Source organism: Doryrhamphus excisus, linkage group LG16 (genome assembly GCF_037039965.1).
Source record: "Doryrhamphus excisus strain RoL-2023G ecotype Guam linkage group LG16, RoL_Dexc_Guam_v1.1, whole genome shotgun sequence".
Taxonomy (NCBI): Eukaryota; Metazoa; Chordata; class Actinopteri; order Syngnathiformes; family Syngnathidae; genus Doryrhamphus; species Doryrhamphus excisus.
Genome location: NC_136372.1, coordinates 18098042 through 18117506, shown reverse-complemented (window position 1 = coordinate 18117506; position 19465 = coordinate 18098042). Strand labels below are relative to the sequence as shown.

The following is a 19465-nucleotide window of genomic DNA, read 5'->3' as shown; positions in this document are numbered from 1 at the left end:
TTGTCGTTTATCAGCACACATCTGTTTAATATTCAATCCACACAGAGATCAATGCATGAATGAACATGTTGGGCAAAGAGCGTTAGTGGACATCTCCAGTGATCTGTACACACAGCGACAACACGCCACTTATGTCATCTCAAGCACCGCCATGACCTTCTCCTTCACATCCGTTCTTCTTAAGGGGTTCATTATAGGACTTTTTCATATTACATGAGATTCCTTATGGATGAAATATCAGGGATTGGCTGCTGATGGCGACGATCTAATGAACATACAATACATTTTTGGGCTTTGAGCTGCTTTAAGAAGTCCGGGTTCGTCAGAAGGAACTTGGGATGATGCAGGGCATTTGAGGTAAATATAGGAGATAGGGGGGATATACCACAGATAAAGAGGGGGGGGGTACAAGGCTCACAATGATATTTAGAATGCTCTGGAGGGGTCAGCATGGCAGGCGGTTAGGAATTTACAAGGCATTAAAGTTAGTGGGGGGGGGGGGGACGATGCACAGCTTGTATTGTTTTTTTCCTTCATTTTTGGAGTCGAGAGAACTTTTACATGACCAGGGATTAATTACAAGGAGGGGTGGGGGGGGCACCAAAAGAAGGAAGGCGTCACTCGGGTACGTAAGACACCTGCCAGACGATGATGTGACTTCGCTCTGCTTTGCACAAAGTAGGTTTGACCTGCGAGGCGCCGTTACTCTCACCTTCCTCCGTCTCTTCATCCTCGCCGTCCCCTGAAGGCAGCACACATTTTAAAAGGTAATTCTTATTCCTACATATGATGAAATATGCATTTTCACATCGATTTTAGCTCACTGCAGAAAAAATATTTAAAATTAATAGTAAAAACTAATAAAAATCAGAGCTGAATCTTATCCTGACACTCCACTGCCCCTCATGGTCAAAGGATGAACTGCAACACTCCATGCTCGCATTAAATCCCCGCATAATCAGCTGATTGTCTGATTGTACTCAGTTGAAGACAGAAACGCTGATTTGAAGTTAACCTTTCATGTAACAGCCTGCAGTCAGGCTCTATGCCGCTAGGGGGCGCTAAACGCTCACATTTAATCACGGCCGCTGAGCAGTCAATTGTATTGCAGTACTGCCCAGTGACCACTGGAGGGCAGTGAGCAGTCTCGTTCTACATCGCCCTGCACTTCCACAGTGGTTGGGAAGGAACACATGCTTTTTTTTAAAATATATAGTCTTAAATCTTAAAATGTACACATTACAAGTGTAATGGTAAATCAATTAAATATATAAATATAATTATAAATACTTTAATAGAACAGTATGTGCAATTTGGCCAGTTAACTGCGTGTTTTGTAAGTTCAAATACTGAATGATGTAAACATTATTTTAAAATGTATTACATTAGAGTTTAACAGATCAAAAATAGGCATTTTTAGGGTGCATGGATTATTTCCTGGGTGTCTTGGTTACAAACCCCTCCGAATAGCAGGAATAACAACAAGGATGCTCACCTATACGGAAGTCAATGTACCCCTCTCCTCCGCTCAGCACCAACACGTTTTGAACACTCTGGGCCTCCGTCTCCTGGGGGGCCGTGGAGCTTTGACCCTCTGATGGGCTGTCCAGCACGCTGCCATTCAGTGTGGCCAGTACGTTGCCTTTCACAAAGACAAGGAAGCACAGCTTGAGGAAAATAAATATGTCAAAATATGCCTTTGTGGGTGACGGGAGACATGGGTCATACCATGTTCTCTAAACGAAGGTAAACTGGTATACTTGGCAAATCCCCTAAAATAGGCAGTTTGTATCGGGACCTACCGGGCACGGAGACAAAGAACTTGACGGCATCGCGGTGTCCGTGGAAACAAAGCTGTGCCTGTGCCATGGAGCAATATGGGATGAAGCTGCCGTTGCTTTTCTCCGAGCCGTCGTCGCCGTACACGTGGATCACCCCGCCGGAGGACGTCGGAGACACTTTATTGGCTGAAAACACGCACGTCAACATTTGTCAGAATTTGTCATCACATTCCATCCAAGGTTTTTATTTTTATTTTTAAGTATACGGTATAAAAACCCCAGCACCCCAAATCGATACGGTCACATCCTCCGCATGCAAGGGATGTGATCTGCACCAACGTCATCGAGGTGATTGCAAACATGAACATGCAAAGCAACCACTTGACCAAAGGAATGAAGGTTAGCTCCTCTATCAGCGTTAGCATAGTAGCACCAGGACCCCAATGCTAACACATGTCTTCCTTTTTTGCAGATGTTTACTTGCACGCGGCCAAATAATAAAACACTTCAACAAAAATGTGTCACATCATAAATTGGGTGGGGGGGCAGAGATTATCATTTGTAAAAAAGGGCTGCAAAGGCAGGTGAAGAGGAGGGCGATGGCAGCAGCGGGAGGAAGGAAACACTCCCACTTACCCCTCAAACCCAGGAGCTGTCCCCGGTGTAGGACCACCGCTACAGGAGGAGGAGGAGGAGGAGGAGGAGGAGGAGAGCAGAGGAGAAAGTAGAGCACCGATAGCGCTATAATTAGACACCACTGAGGCGACAGAGATACTATGTCCTTTATGTAAAGAAGGAGTAAACGCCATCTCGTGATACTACTAACAAATACTAGGGTGCGTCTGCCTGCCTCAATGATCGATTCCGTCACTAAGACTTTTGCCACGTCTGAGCATGAAGTATTAAAAAACGCGTCCTAATGTGATGTTGAACAAAGAACACACGACATGAAACTCACTCTCGGTTAGCGGGATGGAGATGATGACGCCATTTCCGGTCCCCACCCACAGGCGATTGCCGCCAATCAGGAGAGCGGTGATTCGCACAAAGGAGAAGCCCAGCTTGCCGGTGCCTGTCAAAGAGAACTTGTGAGTCCCGCTACACTTTGGTGGATCAACCAGGAAGTGGCGTCCTCTCACCGAGCATCTTGCTGACGTAGGGCTCGATGTCCACGTCCTGCAGGTGCTGGTGGGTGTGGGCGTGGTAGAGCCGCAGCGTGGAGTCCAGCCGGATGGAGACCCACACGCCGTCGCCGATCCAAGCCAGCTGGCGTACCTGGCTCTCCCGGCGAGGGTGGGCGTCAAAGGACTTCTGTTGGAGCAGGAAGTCAGCACGTGACGACGGTTTAGTTTTGACCCAACGACGACACGACACAAGAGAGGAAGACTCGCCTCGATCTGCATGCTTTTAGGCTGAATGACGTGGATCTTGTTCTTGTAGCCGCACCAGACTTTATCGTGGACCACGGCCATGCAGCGGATGGAGTGATGAGGCCGGCCCAGGTCCATCAGGTGGTAGTTGGACAAATCCCATTGGCCGTCTAATCACAATGGTCAATATGAGTAACATTCAGTGTGGTGGAGCCTATCCCAGAGGGGGGGTGGAGCCTATCCCAGAGGGATACTATACTATACTGTCCTATACTGTGCTGCCCAATGTGTGATTGCGTGGTTAGTGTGTTTACCCTCTGATCTGTGGAATATGGCCAAGGTCCCATCAGCGAGGGCCACCAGCACCCGACCTTTGACATGCCTGCAACAGGAGAGCAACACTTAAATTCTCTCCCAAGGTGGCCATAATTCCACCAGTGATGTCGTCTGGGATACTTTGGATTGTTCCGTTAAGAGTTAAGACGGCTGTAGTTTTTCCACTGCCGCCAGATCTATAAATAAACTCTTTGATAAGGAAGTCGGGTCATGTGATTCTTACACAAGGCTGAGCACCGAGTCTTTGAGTTTGATGGAGTGCAGACACTTCTTCCAGTTGCCGACGGCCGAGTGGACGTAAAGCCTGGAGGGAGACAGGAAGAGGTCACACAAACGTACAAACGCTTCCTGGTTCCGCTCCCTGTTTTGTGCTGTACGGGAACATGCAAAACATGGAACGAGGGAAGGATATGTGGGACCACTTTGACGTGAAGATGCTAAAGCTAATCCCACGTACGTTAAAATACTCAATTATGAGACATACAGGGTAAGATTTGGCAAATGACAGTAGAACCTTGGTTAGCATGATTTTCACCTTGATGCTAACCAAGGTTCCACTGTAGTGGTTATTTTTAGAATATGAAAATGGCAGCAGGGCTACACTTTGGATGGTGTTGGTGTTTTGTTTCTAATAAGTGCAAATGAAACGAATGTTGCTTATTTCCAGCCAATAGTAGTCCTCCATCTCTACTGACCAATGGCGGCGCACCGCCTTCATCTTTTGCTGCAGCACCAACTAATATGCACTCATGTGATCCACCTACCAGCCATTCTGTGCCCCGAGCCACATGGTGGGGGCCATGCTGGTGGAGTTCTTGGCCTCTTCGCCCCCGTCCTCCGTCTCCTGAGGTGCTGACGTCTCCTCTTTGGACTGCCCAGTACCCCTGTGAGGACAGAAAGCATGCCGAATTCTGTGGTCTCGCGGCCGTCGGTGCACACACGTTCGTTCCACCTGTCAGCGCCATCTGCCGGCCGAGGCGGGGGGTCGGTAAAGACATGCTCCATAAACGGTCCCGGAGGTCCGGCTCCAAGTTCCGCATGGCTGGCGGTAGACTCGGAAACCTCGGTGGCCTCCGTGGCTTCCTCGGCGGACTGGGCCGGGTGAATCTTGCCATTGGCAGGGGGGGCGGCGGGGGCTAAAGCACAGCACGACTACAAATTAACGCGGCGCCCGACAGCGCTGACACTCTCTGGCCTCTCTGCGGTGACTACAAAGATGGAGGAACATTCGGGATGTGCCCACCTTGTCCTTTGTCCATTATGGGAGTGTCAGTGCGTGAGGAGCAGTTGCTACGGGCAACACTGCAGTTAGTGGCGCAACCCACTAGCGTGATACCAGCCAACATACCCTCCACGCTGCCGGAGTCCTCGCCTCCCCCTGCGCCACCATCACCCGGATCCAACACAATCTCGCCCGCCGGGTAGTCGCTGTCGCTGGCAGCTGTCGACGCGCGCAGAGTGAAAACACGCCTTCGGGATGTGGCGGGAAAGGAGGAGGAGCCTCACCTGGCACGCTGGAGATGCAGAGCACGTGCGCGTTGCAGACGTTGAACTGGTCCACCAGCGAGCCCGGCTGGTTGGCGTCGATGATCACCACCTTGCTGGCGGAGTGCGTGCTGGTGAGAATCCACACGCGGCTGCTCATGGTGTCCGTTTCCTGGAGCTCCTTGGACTGGAGGGACAAGCCGACAGGTGAGGGGGCGCCGGGCGTTGGAGAACCTACCCACTCACCTTCCTCTTCTCCGGGGAGTTGTGGTTGCTCTTCCTGCCTGATTCCGTCTCATCTGCATGCAGCGGGTCGCCGCCGTTGGTGGCCGTTTTGACTGGACCCGACTCCTGGCTGCCGGCCCTCCACCCGGTCAGGTCCACCCCGGCCGCGCACCATAACTGGGGCAGAGGAAATACCAACGTAACAACGTATCCCAGAGCGTTGGCGTGACATGAATACTTTTCCTGCATTCGTTTTTATCATGAAACATATTTTCATACAAATCTAGGCAACTTTATGCTTTGTTCACTTTTGTTTTGCTATTTTTGAATAGGCTAAATGAACGCAAGTTCACCAAGCTCCCAATCTCATTCCACATCACTGAATGGGAGATGGGATCAGCATATAATTGTTACAGGCCGACTCTTTGGTTCACGTCAGTCAGCATAAATTCATATTTAAAACATGTCAGTTTATACCAAACGTCACCAGGCCAGCCAGACTATGATAAAAACCCCAAATCCTCACCTTTCGATTCGGGTCCTTCTCCACCAGGGGTCGGCAGTAGACCGGCACGGGAACGTTCTTCATGCGGTTGTCCTCTTTCTCACTGGTGGTCTGGAAGGCAAAAGCAAAAAGGGGTCAAGTAAAGTCTTATATTCTGGGTGGTTCCTTCTCATCCTGGTTTGGGGTTTTGCTGGCTATGATCACCAAAGAACAAGGACTTTGTGTAGGTTCTGTGTACAAGTACCAAGTACCAAACACGGCATGCAGGGAAGGAATTCATCACCAATTTTAGTCGTAGTAGTCATTGTTTCTCTACTGTGATTTAAAAGGCATATGCTGCAGTATAATATATAATATATACTGTATATACTAATATACTGTATAGAAAGCCCCCATCCTGCCGTCTGAGTTGACACTTGCGAGGGAGGGGGCGGGGCTAGAAGGTGGCGCTCCGTGGCTCTCACTTGCCTGTTGTCTCTTCAGCGGGCTGTCCTGAGCGCTGTCCGTCTGACCAGCAGCCTGTGGGAGACCAGAGTTAGAGCCGCCCGCCTACCAACACACCCGACCCCTGGGCCCCCACCTGGGCCCCCATCTGGGCCCCCACTTCATTGCCACACCATGACAGTCGCATATGAAACACTATTTGAATATTTCCAGATTGCTCTAACAAATGAATATATTGTTGCATCCTAAAAACTGAAATTAAAAAGACCCAAAAAGAGGCGACAAAATGTCCTCCTAAAAGACTTCATCTAGCAGCCCCATCCATCCCAGTCCCGTGGGAAACGGGACCTAAAAGGTCATTTCAGGGTCAGACCCAGGTGTACCTGTTTGAAGCGGGACGGCACGCTCCAGCCGCAGGCCTGCATGATGCCGTCATCGCGCCGCATGTGCTCGCGGACCTGCCGGTACTGTTCCCGCCGCTGCTCTCGGCGGGCCAACAGTGCCGAGTCACTGAGGAGAGACGCAACACCGTTACTGGCCAGTCTGGATGCAACGGCCAGGCGGCGGAGGAGGCGGAGGAGGAGGAGGAGGAGGAGAGAGAGAGCCAAGCGTTAGCGGCCGGCCAGCAGCAAAGCCACACAAACAGGAAGTCCTTTTTTTTCTCTTAACGCTACACGAGGAGATTTGAAGTAGCCAAAAGCGAGCCAAGCAGCGAGGCATCAAGTCGGAGGTGCGGTGGAGGTGCATGCTCACTCTTCGGGGAAGAACTCCAGGGTGCGGTTGGAGGTGGAGATCTGACACATGGTGTGGCTGCGCCTCTGGGAGAAGCCCGCCGGCGAGGGCGACTTGTAGTGGATGTTGACGCTGTAGTATGGCCGCTTGACGGGTGGCGGGCTGGCCGATGAGCTGAAGAGACGTGCAAAGCTGCACGGGCGCAGAGACGTCTTTTCAGGTTCGTTGTTTGTTTTTGGTTAAGTTTGTTCAAATGGAATCTTACAACTGCCAGATGGTCGACTTCTTTTTCTCTTGAATCGGAGGACTCTCACGGGACGCCCTGAGGGCGGGATTGAACCAAAATGTTACAAGAATAAAAAAACACAGTGGAACCTGGAGGTCCCCTCTCTGCCTACCTGATCATCTCCGTCCACCGCACGGCCTCCTGAAGCTCCATCAGCCTCTCTTTGTACTGGTTCCTCTCCATCAGCACCCGCGCCATCTCCACGCGGGTGAACCGCCGCCGCTGTGTCATGGTCATGTCGCCATCTTGGATAGGTGACGAGAACTAGGAAAAGGGTTTGGATAGTTGGGCTCGTGGCAGCAAAAGCCAGGTACGATACTCTAAAAGCTAAATACGCTCAAGCCCAGTTGGACTCCCCGTTCCCTGTTACGGAAGCAAGAACATTCACGTGGTTTTACTCACATCATCGCTTCCTTCATCCTTGGAGTCCCGGGAAGCTCCGAGAGCCTCCGCTCTCAGCCTGCAGTCCAAAACACAGAAGGACATGGAAATTCTACGTCTTCCACTGGGGGCCACATACTGAAAAATATTTTGTCTTAAATAATATGATGACCTTTTACCCAAAAGTTAGTGTTTTGTTTTCCATATTATGACTAAAGGAAACTGACACTAATTTTCCCTCATATTACAAATATATTGTCTTAAAAAGTTTGATTTTTTCCCTTTATTCTCATTAAAATGTTTTTTTTTTTACCATGTCTGCTGTTTTTTCCCCAAAACTTCTAATGACTTTACCCCATAATAGTTAGACTTTTTTCTTGTACATTTTCCTCAACCTAATATTGTAAAAATTCCAAAGTTTATTTTGGTTTGTCCCTCATAGCATTACTTCTTTAAAAAGAATGTATTTTTTTATTAAATATTTTAACATTATGTTACTACTATATTTTCTCTCATCTTATGTTAGTCTTGTAAAAAAAAAAAAATTTTTTTTATTTTCCTGTTTTTTCACACTCGCATTCCCGCCTGTGGACAATTTACAGCCAATGGAATGTCATTTTCACCTCCTGAGTTCTTCTTCCAGCTCTTTGACTCGGGCGTCCACCTTGTTCTTGGACTGCCTCACGGCCTCCAGTTCCTCCCGCAACACTTCATGCTCACTGGACAGCTCGTCCACTTTGGCAATGAGGTCGTTTTTCACGATGTTGAGTGCGTTTCTGTCCAGGAGAAGAGAAGAGAAAGAACAACATCCGCACATGTAGAGGTCCGATACAAGAAGATCTTATTTGATGATTATGTGCAGCATGAGGACCACGGCTAGCACCAGTGGTGTTTTTAGGGGTGCTGGTGGGTGATGCCGCCCTTGGGCAAGCATGAGAGCACAACAAACATCTCCTTGTTTCTTACTTGGTCTCCAGGAGCTGTTTGTTCTCCGTCAGCAGATTCTCCACCTCCTTCCCCATCCCTGAAACACACGTAACTCCATAACTCATCCAATTTGATGACATTAGCCTTTGCCAGTCAATAAATCATGTAGTGGCATGAACACAAATAGTAAAGAACATAGTAAGAACATGCTATCCTTTGAAACGTGACGTCATGTATTGAATATACTAAGGACGTTACGGTATTGAATATTGGCCAAAGGCTTGGTAAACCCTGGAAAAACAAAGTGTCTTTAGCTTGACTTAAAGGGAAGGTGATACAATCCATACTTTAGGACATCAGGGTTTAACAAGCAAGCTGCAAGCAAAAAGCAACACAAGCAAGACTTTAGAAGCAGCCAGTATGAGTTACAGTACAACATACTGCATATATTAACATTTATTATATGTATCATTCAATATCATATCAATGAGAAAGTAATGTATATATAGAAAAGAATGAGATGCAAAGGTGTGAAAAACAAAGCCACACAAGGTGCTGTGGGCCAAGTACAGCATGAATGACAGAAGCCAAGGTGAGCAAAGAAGTACAATTCTTAAGGCAAAGGTGCCTTACCGAAGAAATCGTCTCGGACTGGTGGCAAAGCAAGAACAGAAGGGAGGGAAGGAAAGACAGCAGAGAAGAAGAAGAAGAAGGGAAGTCAAGGATGGAGAGAGAATACGCGAGTGAGACTTGATCAAATTTAGCAAAAGGATGGAACCAGAATGTCAAATATTTGATGATATCTGTATTATAAAAGTAGTATAAACAAATATTAAACTGTATTTTGTATCATTGTTTTCATTTTTAAAACATAATTATTTAAAAAATAATTTATTCTAGAGATGTCTGAGCATTTGCAGAGATGAGAAAGAAGAATAAAACCAAAACCCACCTGAGAACTCGCCTATGGGTGGCACCACCAAAGCACATAGAGGGTGGGGGGGGGGAAAGGGCAGATTAGCAGAAGATGAGCATTTCCATCCAGGTTGTCATTTAAATGAGAAAATAAATTCAATAAAGTTGCTTTGAGTCTCCTGTGTGAAATATCGAATAAAATTACCCAGCATACTTTGCTGCAAAAGAAACCAGGAAGAAATGAATGAAGCGGCATGGACTGAGGATGCTAGGAAGACTGCAGCCATATTCCTGCTTCAGCCATGATGCTGTTATTTCTTTCTACAGCTCCTCTGACAACACACATACAATGACTAGATGGAAAGACAGTTTACCAAGCAGCTCTGCACCAGCATCCACATCTCCAATGATGTCAGACTTGGCATCTTTGATCTCGTGGTAGAGGGAGTCTGTGTTAATGCCGAAGGCCTCGTTCACTATGCCTTGGGAGGGGCTGCAAAACAAAAATATTTATATGTCAATGACGGTACTTTGTTGTTGGGCAAACAATCCAACTTCATAGCAGGTCAACGTCAAGGGAGCATTTTTGTAGGTAGTGATTTTCACCACTAGCTGGTGGAAGCCTACTAACGGTGGTCGACTACTGCCGCATGAATGTGCCTTGATGGAACTAAAGATTAGGGAAGCAAAGCAACCGATTGCTGCGAGTACAGAAGTAATGCATCCAAGGGAGTTGAACCTGTTTCCTCCTCCGTACACACGCGGGTCCACGCACATGTCCAACTCAGGAGTGGAATCGATAATCTCCTGAAACTCGGACCACTCGTCGCTGCTTCCCATGCCTGGAAAAGGGTTAGAAAAACATTTGCAGCCAAAAGCAGAACCGGAGCAGAGGTGCAGGGTACCGGTAGCAGCGACCTGGTCTTACCGATGCTGACGTTCCTGGTTTCCTGGGACACCTGGACTTCCATATTCCGGCTGAGTCGCTTGCCGCTTTTCCTGCCGCGGTTCCCGGCCCGCATCACGTCAAACTCGGAGGGAGGGAGGAAGCCTTCGTTGATGGGGGTGACGGTGGCCGAGGGGACGGAGGAGGTGGGCGTGTTGGACTTGCTTCCGGTGCTGCTGGGAGTCGCCGCCACAGAGTCGGACTCCGAGCCGTCCTCCTTGGTTTCGGTGGTGAAAAGCGGGAGAGACACAGCATGTATGTTAGCATCACACGGACATGGATTTCAACCGTAGGGCTGGAGTTCTAACACCTACGACACGCACATACATGACTGCATGTGTTTTGTTACATACATGACTGAGCACAGCAGGAAAGCAATAGCTCACAGAAAGTTTCAAATTAAAGGTCCCAGTATGCTAAATGATGTTAATAAGTGTTGATGACCAACAAACGTGAGTTTGATCACTTGTTTCCTCCAATTTTGGGCTTTTCATGATATCACTGACATGATAGGCCGACCACTTCATGGAGGACAGCTTTGTATAAAAACACAAATCAGGCTTTGTTTATCTTAAAATAAAACCTGCGTCTCTAACAACTGTCAGCCAGCTATAAATAGTAAGCAGTACGTTTATCATTTTGTTTTTCCCTCAGCAATTAAGCTAACCTAGCATGATGTTGCTTCAATGTTTAAGTGTAGCACTGTGGCTATGCTAGCTTTGCTAATGCTTGCGTCCTCCCCACTTCATAATGTTACGTTGTTTTATGTGATAAACTATAAATATATATTTCACCTATAGTCTAGTCGAGTCTTTTGACAAGCCCGAGAGCCAGAAAGAAGTATGCTAGCTCTAGAGCCTTTTCTAGTCGGGCTCCATTGCTGTGGAAGGCCCTACCTGTTAATATTAGAGCTGCTACCTCAGCAGAAATGTTGAAGTCCCGACTCAAGACTTATTTCTACACTTAAAAATAGTAAAAATATTAAAAATATTTCTTGCGCTTCTTTGATCCACACGCCGTCTGAGCCAGCTGTGGACAAACGCAGCTAATTAGCATGAAAGCTAGACACAAAATGGCGCATTCCTGTACATTAGGCCAACACTATTTAGACTTGTGTGGGATTTTGGCCACCAAAATTGTTGAAAAATGCTATACTATGGGACCTTTAATGTGTCCTATTTTACCTGGAGTATGACAATCTATATTTATATCTGATTAAACAAATAAAGAGCCTCAATATGAGCCAGCCAACCAAAACACAAGGACACAGCAGAAGCTCCATGATCACAAATAAATGATCACAAAGTATAAAAAAAAGCCATCAAAATGGACCCCTGCTTGCTTGAGTCAGAACGTGAAGATGTCAAATCTCACTTTAGGTTGGAATAAGAATTAGTTCATCAAAAGTGACACAAGCAGGCACAGTGGGCGGTCCTTGGAGGCGAGGCCGGCCCCCGCCCCGCAACCGTATCCTGGGGAGTGGTTGCGGTTGTGGAGGAAAGACACGGCCGATGTCTGTCCCACCTGATAGGCGGAGCTGAAGGTGGACTGGCCCAGCTCGCCGACCTGCCAGATGTCTTTCCCGGGCATCATCCTAGCCCCCCCGAGACCCCCACGTACCATGCCCTCGCCGCTGGGGTACAGGCTCAACGATGGCGGGCGCTCCGCTTTGCTGCTGGCACGGAACACAAAGAGGGGGCGATTAAAACCTTATTTAAAGTTAAGGCTTTTTACAAATTAGCATGAAAAAGACCGCTTAAGCCGAGCCGGGCATGCAAACCAACGCATACGGAAAATACGGCCTAATCGGAATCACAGACTGGAGCAAATTCCTATTTTGTGCAGCAATCCACTTTGCATGAAGGAGCTTTCCTCCGCACTTGATCATCTTTTCAACACATTTATGTAATTAGAGAAAAATGTCCATTTATGTCAAGCAAATATATGAAACCTCACTGTAAATGTGCAAATTGTATAAAATTGACAATTTAATAAAAAAAAAACATTTTAAATTGCACTACATGTAATATTATCCATGTTTCCCATACATTCATTTCTTCATGGCCGCTGTTCATCATGTAGTGATATATTAGCCCGACAATGACATATACAGTATATTTTAATATAAGCACATTTATTTGTATTTGTGTAATTGTGTAACGTCATAAGTCTCACATGTACATAAACCAACGGCCATAAGCCAGCTTCATACTTTATCAAAATAAGGATTAAGGTTTCAAAACATGATTATGTCACACGGGACATCAACCAAATCGGCCAGTTTATATATATATTTTTTTATTTTTATACTAAAAAGTGAAGTGATGATTGACCAAGATAATGTCAAAATGGCGAAAAATCATCTCCACGCATATCTATTGTATGTTCCCTGAAAGTGATAAGTAGATGATGCACACAAATGGACACACAATGAGGCAGGTAAATGGAGGAAATGGATAAACCTGAGATCATGTTCTAATTTGTTGTTATCATGATTGAGTCTTGTCACAAGCAACATTACAGTACAAACAATTTCATTATCGGAGCTCAATTGCTTAGACATGCTGAGCATATGACAAAGGGGGGGGGGGCAGGCCGGAAATGTAACAAAAAGCAGGCTGCTTTGGTTTGGCGCTAGCGGGGAAAGAGATAGTGGGGAGGAGGGGGGGCAGTTGCGTGACCATGTTGGATTTACCTTTTCCTCCATGTGTGACGTTGACTGTGCACGGCCAGCAAGACACACAGGACAGACGGTCTCAGATTAGCCAGAGACAGCAGACACGTATGACAGGACACATGAAAAGCACACGCTTATGTCATTGAACAATGATTCTCCACACGTGTGCAATCGCTTCTTGGGACGCGGCATCACAAAACAAGGTCGAGTTCCGATATTGTCAAGCTCTGTGTCTTTGTGATGTAACTCTCCCCGAAAACACACCACCATCATCATCATCACAGGTCGGTGCTCAATTTCTTTCCGTTGCTGCATGTTGGTAGGATTACGAAGCGATTGACATCTGTGCTGGGAGAATTGAGGGATGCTGTGTATGTAGCGGACAGGAGGTGATTAATCTTCTGTTCTGCTGGAAAAGATGCAGCAGATGTCCCCCTTTTGTCTCATCCTCAAAAAGTGTTCATGCACCACGGCCGGTTGCTTGGCAAATCCACTTGTGATGCAATGAAACTTTATTTTGAAAAAAAGTTAAAAAGGAGAATCCCAATTCCAGTTTGTGCAGGTAAAGATGCAGCCATGCGGTGATCATGTTGACAAATGAGGCCTGCTACATTTAAGATGAAACAGAAACAGCGGCAGCAGGACGGTGGATGAACAATTCAAAAGCTCAGATGACACAAACAAATGCCCATTTGTTACGATTTAATATTAATAAGTGGAATGTTTTCAGTGCATAAAAAACCTCACCTAAAAGCAGCTTATTAGAGCTCTGTAGATGTGAAATAACACCCCTATAGTCACCTTTATACTCGTATTATGCAATATAGTAGACATGCTAAACTATAATAAGACAAAAGCTCACAATAGTAGCATCTTAAATGTAATATGGCATTTAAAAAAAATCTACATCAACTTATCATCCATCCTCACTGACATTTGTCACTTGATTGATATACAGCGTAGCCAGTCTGACGTCAATCTGGCATACCTACGAAGATGTAAATTCCCACACTACTGCTGGCTGTGCATCTTTTCTGTGATCTCTGAAGCGCCGCTTTAAGCATAGCAATCCACCAAGCTAACTAGCCTCCAATTTATTTATGCTAACCTTAACAACGGTGTGGAAAGGAGTGGCGCAAGAGGACAAAGAAGCCAAAAATGTACCACTTCCACATGGAATGAGAGAAGAACTTGTTTTGTCAGACTCCATGGCTGCAGGTTAAGGTAATGTATTGCAAGGCAATGTCTCAATGCAACATTACTAATGCCGAGTGACCAGAATACTACATTTGACTCATCTTTCAATATTTAGGCCGCAATGTAGATTTAGGAGCGATGTAGTAGAGGACGACTGTAGACTCATTTGTGGCCCGGCACAAATTAATTTTGCGCTCCTGCTCGCCCTCACACTCAAACATATAACACACCTGGTCTGCCAGACCATAATAAGGTGCAGCAGAAGGTATTACTGTGGGCCCCTCCCCCATCTAAAAGCACTCACATGTGGGTACACCAACGCTTCGCTGTCAATCAAGCATATTGGACAATGACATCATTGCAGCCGTAACCGTGGGAAACACTGTACACACAACTCACGTTCGTCCGCTGCCGGGGCCATCTGATTGGCTGTTGCTTCCCGTCTGCTGCATTTTGGAGCGCTCGATATGCTCAACGTATGTCTGGATCATCTTTAATCCGAGAAGGGAAGAGCAGGAAAAGGAAAAAGACAAAATTAAAAATGATGAAAACAACATGATTCAGTGTGTTTTCTTTGCGTTTAAAAAGAACAAGTTTAAAAAATGAAATAACTTTCTTTTGGTCTCATGAAGATCTTGCAGGGAAATGGTTTTGGAGCCATTGATAGAACAAGGAACCATATTTGGTAACCAATGTGTCCGCTAATCAGCAGAGAAAGGTAATTATTACACTGTATAATAATGAATACAATGGAGGAAAAGTATATACAATATATACCGTATATACAGGTCTGTGTATATACACGGTATATACAGACGTGTCAGTATTATAAATAGAGAAATCCTACTAAAATAATACTAACTTGCACCGATAAACTTGAAGCTTCATCCCAATGTCTACTAAGGCTGTTCTGTCACCTCCAGGATGAACGTATGTATTATGTCGGGAACTGACCTCAGTGTGGCGCTGGTGCAGAGCGTTGTACTCTTTCTTCATGTCGGACTCCCTTTCCTCCAACCGCGTAACTGGAAAAAAACAAATCATTTCCACCCGGTAATGCTGCACGATATTAGCAGGCAAACACGACAGCAGATCAAATAAAAATCCCATTTCGAAATGAGAAGGAAACAAACGTCCATGTGTTATCTGCTAGCATGAGTGTTCCTACTGATCTGTAATCCAACTCACTTTGGTCAGCGTAGTTCTTTGACTTGAGCTCCAGCTGTTTCCCTTGCAGCTCCAGAAACTCCACCTGGACCTGAAGGTCCTTCTTCTCTGCTTCCAATGCATCTTCAAACTCGATGAATTTCTGGCGGACGCACACATCAATATGTTAAGAATTTTCATATCTTCATTTTTAAAAATGGTTTGTATGCAGGAATGACAGTTATTCAACTTTTCATGGTTGCTTGTGGCTGTGGTCAACTCAACAGGGTGCATGTCTAAGGATCAGTTGAGTCAAATTGAAAGCAAAGATAACAGGTGCTGCATCGTTAAAGGAAGTGGGTGTGGCTCGTCTCGTGCCCTTATTAAGGCATTGGAGGGCGTTTACTTATTCTAAATGGGACCGGCTGGTCACGCCTACAAAACCCTGACATGGATGTAAGAACACAGCTGTCAACTAATCAACAGTTGAACAACTTTTCCTGAACCCCACATGGACATTTCTGGAAAAAACACTTGGAACAGTTGGTTAATGCAACATCATGTCAAACTGGGAGATAGTTCTCGTGCGTTGTCTCGTCTTTTGACTTGGGTTTCTGGTGGTAGACACTAAATAAGTGAATAGCAAAATGTACATAAACTTTGTAGCTGAGAAGTAAATTTGCCATCTAACTTTTGACAACAAAGCTGCTCCTAATGACGTGTTTTTCCTGGCCTAATACGCTAATCCTGTGACTGCAGGGAGACCGTTCAATTGGGAATGTGTAGCACCATGTTTTCCCATACATTCAATCATTTTACATCGTGATTTTACAATTTACAGGTGACTTTTTGGTTTGTTTGCTGACAACATTAAAGCACGGCTAATGGATCAGAAATCTCTGCTGGCGGTATCCAAAATTTCTGAATGCTATTCGAAGCCAATTTGCCTCCTCCCTAGCATTAACTTGATTGTTACTGTATGTTTTTTAAAATAATGATACTATCTGGCTATAATTATCTATGAAAAGGTCAATGAAAAGGTAAAATTAGTCACCCTAACATGAAGAAGGATGGTTCATATCTTGGGAGACAGTGATTCGTTGGCTTTGTTTACCATTAGCTTGAGCCTAATAACCGTGTCATCTGAGCCGCTTTTTTTTTTTCCTTGCTGCTTTCACTCCCAGCACAAACCATTGTTTTCCTCAGCCACCATCTTCCTGCGACTAGCATGCCCCGTCTACTTCCTTCTGGCTGCTATTGTTGCTGTGTCTCTGCTCCTTGTAGCATAAATCAGGTTACACTGCCAGCCCCCCCCCTTTGTACTATTGATTTCCTATGATTATGTCCTCCCATCCCCCCCCCCCAATTCTAGCCCGGTGATCAACACAGTGTGTTTTCCTGTCTTGTTTTCCTAGTTGTCCGCTACAAAGTGGTGATGGATCATGGGAAATTGTTGTTCTGCGGATTAATCTGATGTAGCAACAGCAGGAGTCGTGTTAAAGAACTGTAATGTCAAATTACATTTACACTGGATTTTTTATCCCATGTGCCCTGTTTTGCATTTGCATTTACACTAGATGGCGATGTAAGTCTGCTTCTTAACACAACTCATACATAGAATAAGAAGATGTAGCAGGAGGGATCAATGTTGACAAGTATGCAGACCCCTGTATATCCCCATACAGATGAGGATGAGGGTGACATTTATATATTCTACAGCAGTAACAAAGTGCAGACTAGCTAAGTATAGATGTATTACAAGCTTTACTATTACGTCTTGTTCCTGCCCATTTTGCATGCATGTGTTTGATATAATATCTTCACCTCCCTGAAATACAACTAAGTCAGGGGCGTAACATTTTTGGGGCGGTGAAAAGTCAAGTTTGGTCATTTTTAAATACAGTATCAATGTAAATATATGGTCAAATGTATTACAAAACTATCTTAGTCTTCACCTTCAAATGAGGTATTACTTGTGTAGTGTGCAAGGACCTCAAATTCAACTTTTGGGGCATGAAAAGGTTGGGAACATGCAACTATTAATAGGGCTGACTGCTTTTTCTTGCTTACATTTCCTTTAAAAATGTAGGAACTCGAATATACTGCATATAATCCAGTCAGTATATAATAACCACCATGTCAGATGTAACCACACTTGAGACCTAAGCCGGAGGTTGTGATGGGTCCGGAGGCCCATCTACAGCCGGGTGGTGACTCACCTCCTCCGCCTGCTTGCGCAGCGCTTTCTCCCTCTCGTACTGGGTGATGAGCTGCTCGTTGTCCTCCTTCAGGAGCTCCAGTTCCACTTCGTGCTCCTGGTTCTCCGTCAGCACCGCGTCCAGGTTCTCCAGGACGTTGACCACAAGCGGCATCAGCTCCTTCACCACCTCCTCGTCGTAGCTGCGTATCAGCCTCTCGAACTCCCTGTAGATGCTGTTGGCCAGGCCCGACACCCGCTCCGACATCACGGTGCCGGAGCCGTAGTCGTCCTGGTAGACCACCTCGTCTATCTGCAGCTCCATCATCTTGGCGGCGGGATCCAGATGAGGGCTGGCGAGGCCTTGTGGGCTGTGGAGGTGTTTCGGATCGGGTCAACGGAGGGGAGACGTGGAATTCCGCATTCCTTGTGATAGAAAGACTAATGTATACTAATATGGGATAAAGATGGCTCCTCCTTCTTCTCCTTCTTCTCCAGCTCGTTGTGTCACTGCCCAACTAGGAGTGCGGTCCGTTCGAGCAGCTCGTCTGTGGCTGGGCCCTCTCCGGGGCCATGCCGAGGAGGAAGATGCCTTCGTCGATAACACTGCACCTGCTCAGCGGCCGTGACCACGGAACCCCGCCATTGCTGGCTGGATGAATAAATAAGTGAATAAATACAACAATAAATAGAAACGTTCACTAGCAACAGTTTTCATCCATGATCGAAGCTTCCGGGTGGGCCGCCGAGGAGGCTCGTGATGGTGATGTCTCCCAATGGGAGAGGTTCTCTCTGCTGTTCAGATGCACGAGCCAGCTGACCGACTGTGGATGACGTCACGCCGCCTGTATGGACTAGGCACAACGCACCGGAAATGGAGTTCACGATTTCAAATTAAAAGTCGTTGTCAGCGTTTGACACTAGAGAAGCACGGTACGTCGATAATTTTTAAGTGTTGTAAAATATATAGAAGACTAGGGCACTATGTTATTAGCATCAATATTTCAATTGTTTTTCTTTACATTGTACTTTCATGCTCTCTTTTTCCCTTTTTTGTTTAATTTCATTTCTACGGTGTGCTGTGGGCCAATAACACACGCAGACTGCAATTGCCTCCTGCCCCCCCCCCCTTTGGATGCCTGTTTGTTATTCAGCAGTATGTGTGTAATTCTGGGTATCCACAGCTTGAAAAACTCAGCTACATTTTTGGTATATTCCGAAAATAACCAAATATGGAGGTTGAATGGATATTTTTAAAGTAAGAGATGAACTTTGTTGGTGTTGTAATTGCTGTCAATTACTGTCACGTATTTCTGTGCTGTGGTAATTTTAGGCACCCTATACTGTACATCACTACCCAATAAGGAAAGTTATATTTTATCTCTAAAGGCCAAAACCGGAAGTTGACCAGTTTCCTCTGTGCTTGACCTAAAAAGTGTGTGGTGATAGATATAATAATAATGACGATGCACTCTGAAACTGGTGCTTCACTGCTTTAGACAAAGAAAGACTAAATACAACTGAAAGAGGCATAACAATAACCAATACTGATCAGAATCGCATAGCGTTGTCAAAAGCACTCATTCATCAATTCTGCCACCAAAAAGCTACTCTCAAGACCATCCACAGTCCACAGAGTAACTTAACAATTGAAGTATTGTGGTATAAACTGTGCTGAAATGAAAAAGCACTCTACAGCAATAGTGATCCCGGACAAAAGGCCTGTTTGAAAAGATACAGGGTTATGTTAGTGTCATGTTTCAACTTCATACATGGTGGTTTGAAATTGATGTGAGTCACAAGGCCTCTCTGAAGAGCAGTGAGTGGACCTCGTCTGCTGTGTCGTGTGGGAGGATGCAACCATGTGCATAATACAGCATAATGGGGGGAAAAAAACAACATATGACACATGAAA

At 45.9% G+C, this 19465-nt stretch overlaps 1 protein-coding gene across 18 annotated transcripts; it reads right to left on the bottom strand.

The window, feature by feature from the left end:
- Positions 1-6: 6 nt before the first annotated feature.
- mapk8ip3 (mitogen-activated protein kinase 8 interacting protein 3) lies at positions 7-18442 on the bottom strand. 18 transcript variants are annotated; one of them, XM_058048331.2, is made up of 34 exons: positions 17573-18442; positions 15396-15516; positions 15162-15232; positions 14607-14698; positions 13029-13052; positions 11858-12008; positions 10316-10550; positions 10127-10229; positions 9762-9880; positions 9425-9436; positions 9106-9123; positions 8512-8569; positions 8169-8321; positions 7567-7624; positions 7277-7428; positions 7144-7200; positions 6900-7070; positions 6530-6656; positions 6171-6221; positions 5724-5813; positions 5219-5374; positions 4994-5159; positions 4731-4928; positions 4440-4623; positions 4252-4371; positions 3711-3791; positions 3466-3533; positions 3173-3321; positions 2921-3092; positions 2740-2853; positions 2418-2456; positions 1803-1967; positions 1496-1642; positions 7-742 (listed from the first exon to the last, which is right to left on the bottom strand). In XM_058048331.2, the coding sequence occupies exons 1-34, from the start codon at positions 17876-17878 to the stop codon at positions 618-620; spliced, it is 4053 nt and encodes a 1350-aa protein (XP_057904314.2). In that variant the 5' UTR covers positions 17879-18442; the 3' UTR covers positions 7-617. The 18 variants fall into 18 exon arrangements, with proteins under 18 accessions (XP_057904314.2, XP_057904319.2, XP_057904308.2 ...); XM_058048336.2 differs by having other exon boundaries at positions 4836-4928; positions 6530-6689; positions 17573-18439; XM_058048325.2 differs by having other exon boundaries at positions 6530-6689; positions 17573-18436.
- Between the last annotated feature and the right edge of the window lie 1023 nt (positions 18443-19465).

Bases quoted from the DNA above. Each gene is read 5' to 3' on its own strand.
- mapk8ip3 (XM_058048325.2), bottom strand. From the start codon at position 17,878: ATGATGGAGCTGCAGATAGACGAGGTGGTCTACCAGGACGACTACGGC. The intron at 8,322-8,511 runs GTAAGAAACAAG...TCTCCTGGACAG, and splicing joins AAACAGCTCCTGGAGACCAA to AAACGCACTCAACATCGTGA. The intron at 6,222-6,529 runs GTACACCTGGGT...GGTCTCCCACAG, and splicing joins TGCCGTCCCGCTTCAAACAG to GCTGCTGGTCAGACGGACAG.